The sequence below is a fragment of the Malania oleifera genome, chromosome 7 (assembly GCF_029873635.1).
Source record: "Malania oleifera isolate guangnan ecotype guangnan chromosome 7, ASM2987363v1, whole genome shotgun sequence".
NCBI classification, from domain to species: Eukaryota; Viridiplantae; Streptophyta; class Magnoliopsida; order Santalales; family Ximeniaceae; genus Malania; species Malania oleifera.
In genome coordinates this window covers 78857842-78863005 of record NC_080423.1, presented here as the reverse complement: position 1 = coordinate 78863005, position 5164 = coordinate 78857842, and the positions used below count along the sequence as shown (strand labels likewise).

Here is a 5164-nt window from a genome sequence, read left to right as displayed (position 1 = left end):
CATACTAGTAGAAGTAAAAGATGTAGCCATCTAAGTTAATGTGCATCCCACATTCCAAATATTTCTATATTTTTCCTCAAAGATAAACAAAAAAATAAATTGCATTTCTTGATAATCCTTTTTATCATTGAATTTCTTTTTCTTTAACAAAAAAGTAAAAGAATTTCAACACTTACCTTTCTTTTTCTTTTTATTTAAAAAGTCCTATCCTAGTTATAAGGAAAAACCCTCATAGCAATTGCAAGAAAGAAAAAACAGGAGGACTGAAAGAGAAGACAATCAAAAGCAGCATCAAACACTTCTGAAAGCTAGTTAGGCATCATCAATATACATACTAGTAATTCCAAAGTTCTTCAAAACATCATAATAACTGATGGATTCAAGCTCCTTCCCAAATATTCGAAAGAGGAAAAGCAATTGAACGCACCCCCAAATCCAATATTCGAACAACCCTACAGAACATTCATAATACCTGATGCATGCAAGCTCCTTCCCGAAAATTCAAAAGAGGAAAAGCGATTGAAACGCACCCCCAAACCCAATATTCAAACAACCCTACAAAACCAACATCGATCAATTCCACTTTTCAGCCGGATCCTTCACCAGTGCGACGCGTTCAAGATCCTCCCAATCTCAAAAGAAAGAAAAGCATCCAAACAGGCATATTGTATCTGCTCGTAGCTCAGCCACTCCTGGTCCCACCTGCTCATAGTCACCGACTTCGGCTTCTCGATCTCCTTCCCAAGAACCACCCTGGCCAGGGTCTTGAGCCCCGCCCTGCACAGCTCCCGGGCGTCCAGTGTGCAGGCCGCCAATTCCCTGAGATCGACGCTGTTCGACACTTCCAGGCCGTAATCGTCAGCCATCTTCTCGACGTCGCTGGCTATGCCCAAGCCGACGAAGGTGTAGTCGGGATTGGCGAGGAACCGCGAGAGGGATTGGGGAATGTGGGGGGCGTAGATGAGTTGGAAGATGAGACATCGGCGGCCGACGCAGAGCTGCAAAGTAGCGACGGGGTTGTTGGAGTACCGGCTTTTGTTAGGGCGCCACTCGATGTCGAGGCCGACGATGAGGTGGCGCAGCCGCCGGCGGTGGATGCGCTGGATCTCGGAGATCCAAAAATCCACCATGGCGGGTGTGATGGTTACTAGGGTCTGGATCGTGTCGTCCATGAAAATCACACCGTAGTAATCGTGGGTTTCCTCGGGTGTTTCGTAGTCCACTATCTGAGTAGACATGGCTGCTGCTGGGCTTTGCAGAATGGAGAGAGAAGAGAGAGAGAGAGAGGGTGGAATGCTGGTTTTGAAATTTGACTTGGGAATGAAGGAAGAAAGGAAATGCGGGCAGTGGGAATGAAGGTGAGTAAATAACCAGAAAAATAAAGGAAGAGACAAAAATGAAGGTGAGGGCATTGCCCACTTTCATATTTAGCGCGTGCCGTTTAGTTCTTGTATGGGTCAATAAAAATATTTTTAAAAGACTTATTATATTTTAGTAAATATTTTTTTAAGTAAAATGTACTTTAGGATTTTGTGATGCCCCGAACCTGCTAAGTGGGGTTCGGGTGCCACGTGTTCCAATCATCTGCATCTGATACCATAATTAAAATGCATGCAACTGAATATAAATAAATAATCTCAAATAAATACCAGAATTCTATATAACAACCCAAAAACGAACACTAAAACATCCAAATATTCGTATCCATAACAAGTATTTAAAACATAACCCAGTACAAATAAATCTGTATCACAATACCTAAAAAAAAACCAACAAAAATAATCCCAGCCTAAACCTTCAAACCCGATCTCTAGAAGAACTTAAAAAATTATTAATCCATTAGGATGAAACAATTCTCAGTAAGAGTTAAATAAATTATAACAGTGTGTGACAAATGAGTTTTAATATTTATATATCAAAATAAATTGTTTCCCATACATCAATAACAATTGAGAAAACGCATCATTAATAACATTACTAACATCTGACATCATACACACATCCAGTATGAATAAATACATAATTTTTATGCAAGCGAAAGTCCCCGATGATAGGGAAGATTACCCGCCTATACAAATAGCTACCCTCTGCTCTGGTACTAAAAACTACCTACCAGAGCACTCACCTTACTCAATAATCCCTAGGTGAAGAATTATCTCGCCACCAGTATATACATCTTTATTATTTTAAAGGCGAAGGTTTACAAGGATCGGGATGTCTACACGTCCATACAAGTAGCATCCCTTTGCACTGATACTAAGAAACTATCTAGCAGAGCACTCGCCTTTCTCAGTAAGCCCCGGTGTTATGTTTATCTCGTCGCATGCACACACATGCATTCATAATATGTTATATCATTATTATTATGCTATAATTAAATTCACATGTGCACAACATATTCACACATGAATCATGCATCTCATACTTCGTCTTCTAATGTCCTCAGTACGTGGCTCATACAGGCACCTACGTACTTATTATCTACACGTGGCCCACACAAGCACCACTACCCACACAAGGTATATAACATGGTCCACATAGGCGCCACCATCCACATAGGATACATAACATGGCCCACACAGGCGCCATTATCCACACAGGATATATCGTTGCCCACACAGGCACCACTCCAACTTCCGCGACAAGTGGTCCACACATGCACCACTATTCACCAGTATCCAATCCCTATAACCTACCCGTCATACATCAAAGCTCCTTGACCTGCCAATGTCCTACCCCATATAAATGACAATATGACGAGCTCCTCAACCTGCCAACGTCATATCATGATTTATATTTAGGCAATATAACAACCTTCTCATACTAACGTTATATTGAGATGCATGCGAATAACCACACCAGTTAGTTCACACAAACGCATCAATGCATTACCACACAGGTATCCAACAGATCAATACATTCCCACACAGAGTCAAAAATAACAATTCATTCATCATGTCATAATCATTCCAAACATCCCCACATGCAAACTCAAATGCCACAATAATTCATATTCAATTTATTAAGAAAAATTGTTCGCATGTCACACGAATTTAATATCATATGCAATTATCTCAAATATAAACTTTAAACAAAATCTTCATTTTTCAGTACTCAAGCTGTTCTAAAAAATCATATTGATAAATAATAAATTTCATATGCCCGTAAATAACCAGTTCACCTTAATAAAATAGTGATATAATTTTATTCCTTCTTACCTGATTTCCTGAACCACGCCCGCAGGGTTCCCAAAATTATATCCGCGGTGTTCGCTCGAACCCTGATTCAATCAAATCAACACCAATAAAATATTATTTTAACATTTCCTAATTTTTAATAATTAAATAATAATTAATTTTTAAATAACTCATTTATTCTAATTTTGAGGCTATGCCTACAACGACCCTACAAGAAATCCGCTCCACTAGCCTTGTAGAGAATTATCCTTAAATTCTCGTGGTGGTATCCGATCGTTAATTTGGCTTAAAATTTAAGAAAAATTGAAGTAAGAGTGAGAATTTATCTTATCCCATGAGATATGTCTACGTTACTTTTACGACAAATCCACTTTGGTAGATATGCCGATGGCGGAGAATTAAATCTAGTGGTATTTTCAGATTTTCAATTGGGTGAAAATCCGCTACGAAATCATAAAAAGAGGAGGAGTGGAGAGCGTGAGCTAAGACAATTTTTTTTTTTTCCCTTCTTTTTCCTTTATGTGCGTGAGAAGCTTTTTCTTTCTTTTTTTTTTCCCTTCTTTTCCACTTCCTTTTGCTCCAAGAAGTTAAGCACTAAGTTTTCATTTTTTTTTTTCTTTCCTTTATCCCTTTACCTTATACCTTATTATATAATAACTTTATATATATATATATATATATATATATATATATATATATATACCCACAATCTTCAAATTTCTTAATTTAATTAATTTTCTTAATAATAATTAATTAATCAATAATAATAATAAAATTTATTTATTTATTTTTTGGATCGTTACATAAAATTATATATTATAATGTCAATAAAATAATAGATTACACTTATCAGCCTAAATATTAAAAATTAGGATTAAGATAATGTTTGATTCACCATAATTTCTATTCCTAATGATAGAGTGGTTTAAATATAAAATTCTGATAGTTTATTTTTTTTAAAAATGTGTCATCATCATAAAATAAATAATAGATATAATTTTTTTTTTTGGATTCATAATAAAAAATAAATAAAGAATAATTATGTTTTAATTTTATCGTGAGAATGTTTATTCTTAGCCTATTATGTATTAGATGAAATAAAATACTTGAGTGATTTCTTTTTAAATTAATACCTTTCCACATAATTTTTATTTTATTTTTATTGTATTTCATCCTATTTTCTAGAAATAGATATTTAGTAAACTATAAGGGTAAAATCCAACAATACCCGTTCATTTTTCAAAAAATAACATCCCACCCTTTGAATTTTCAAGAACTACTACAAAGTTTCCAGAAGTTTATTGATAAAATAAATTTTCCGTTGGTTGACTGTTAGTCAACCATTAAGTTTAGTAAAAAAAATTAAAATTTATTCTTAATAAAATATCAATTTTACCCTTCAACTCAATTTTAATAAGATAAATTAAGAAAATAACATTAATTTAATAAATTAAGTTGAAAAAATTAATCAGTTAATTGTAATATTTTTTTAAAAAATAAACTTATAAGTGAAATGAACATCTAACAACTAAGTCGGGTGAATCAATTGACATATTTAAAAAATATAAAAATATAAAAATAAATAAATAATACAAATAATTTTGAAAAAGTATTAAATAACATATTATTACAAAATATTTGCTATATGCATTACATGAAAATTAAATGACAAATCTATTTTTAACAAATAAAATATAGTTTAAAATTTTGATTTGAGTTAGATGGTTAGTCGATTAGTGGGTTATTTTTTAGGTTTGGTTAAATACCATATTTAATAACATAAAAACTTGAATAAAATTAGGAAACTCAGCTGAATTGTCTCAAACAATGATCAACCAATTAATATAAATTTGAATTTTCTTTATCCATATAGTATTCATATTTTACATAGAAAAACTAACATCCCATTTTATGATCTTAATTTATAAAGAATGAATTTTAATATTTTATTTTATCTTTTTTTTAAC

The 5164-nt window shown here is 33.5% G+C and overlaps 1 protein-coding gene across 1 annotated transcript; it reads right to left on the bottom strand.

Annotated features, from left to right (window-relative positions):
- Positions 1 to 299: 299 nt before the first annotated feature.
- On the bottom strand, positions 300 to 1347 carry LOC131159743 (3'-5' exonuclease-like). The gene has a single exon (XM_058114895.1). The coding sequence runs from the start codon at positions 1236 to 1238 to the stop codon at positions 600 to 602; it is 639 nt and encodes a 212-aa protein (XP_057970878.1). The 5' UTR covers positions 1239 to 1347; the 3' UTR covers positions 300 to 599.
- Positions 1348 to 5164: the final 3817 nt, after the last annotated feature.

Bases quoted from the DNA above. Each gene is read 5' to 3' on its own strand.
- LOC131159743 (XM_058114895.1), bottom strand. From the start codon at position 1,238: ATGTCTACTCAGATAGTGGACTACGAAACACCCGAGGAAACCCACGAT.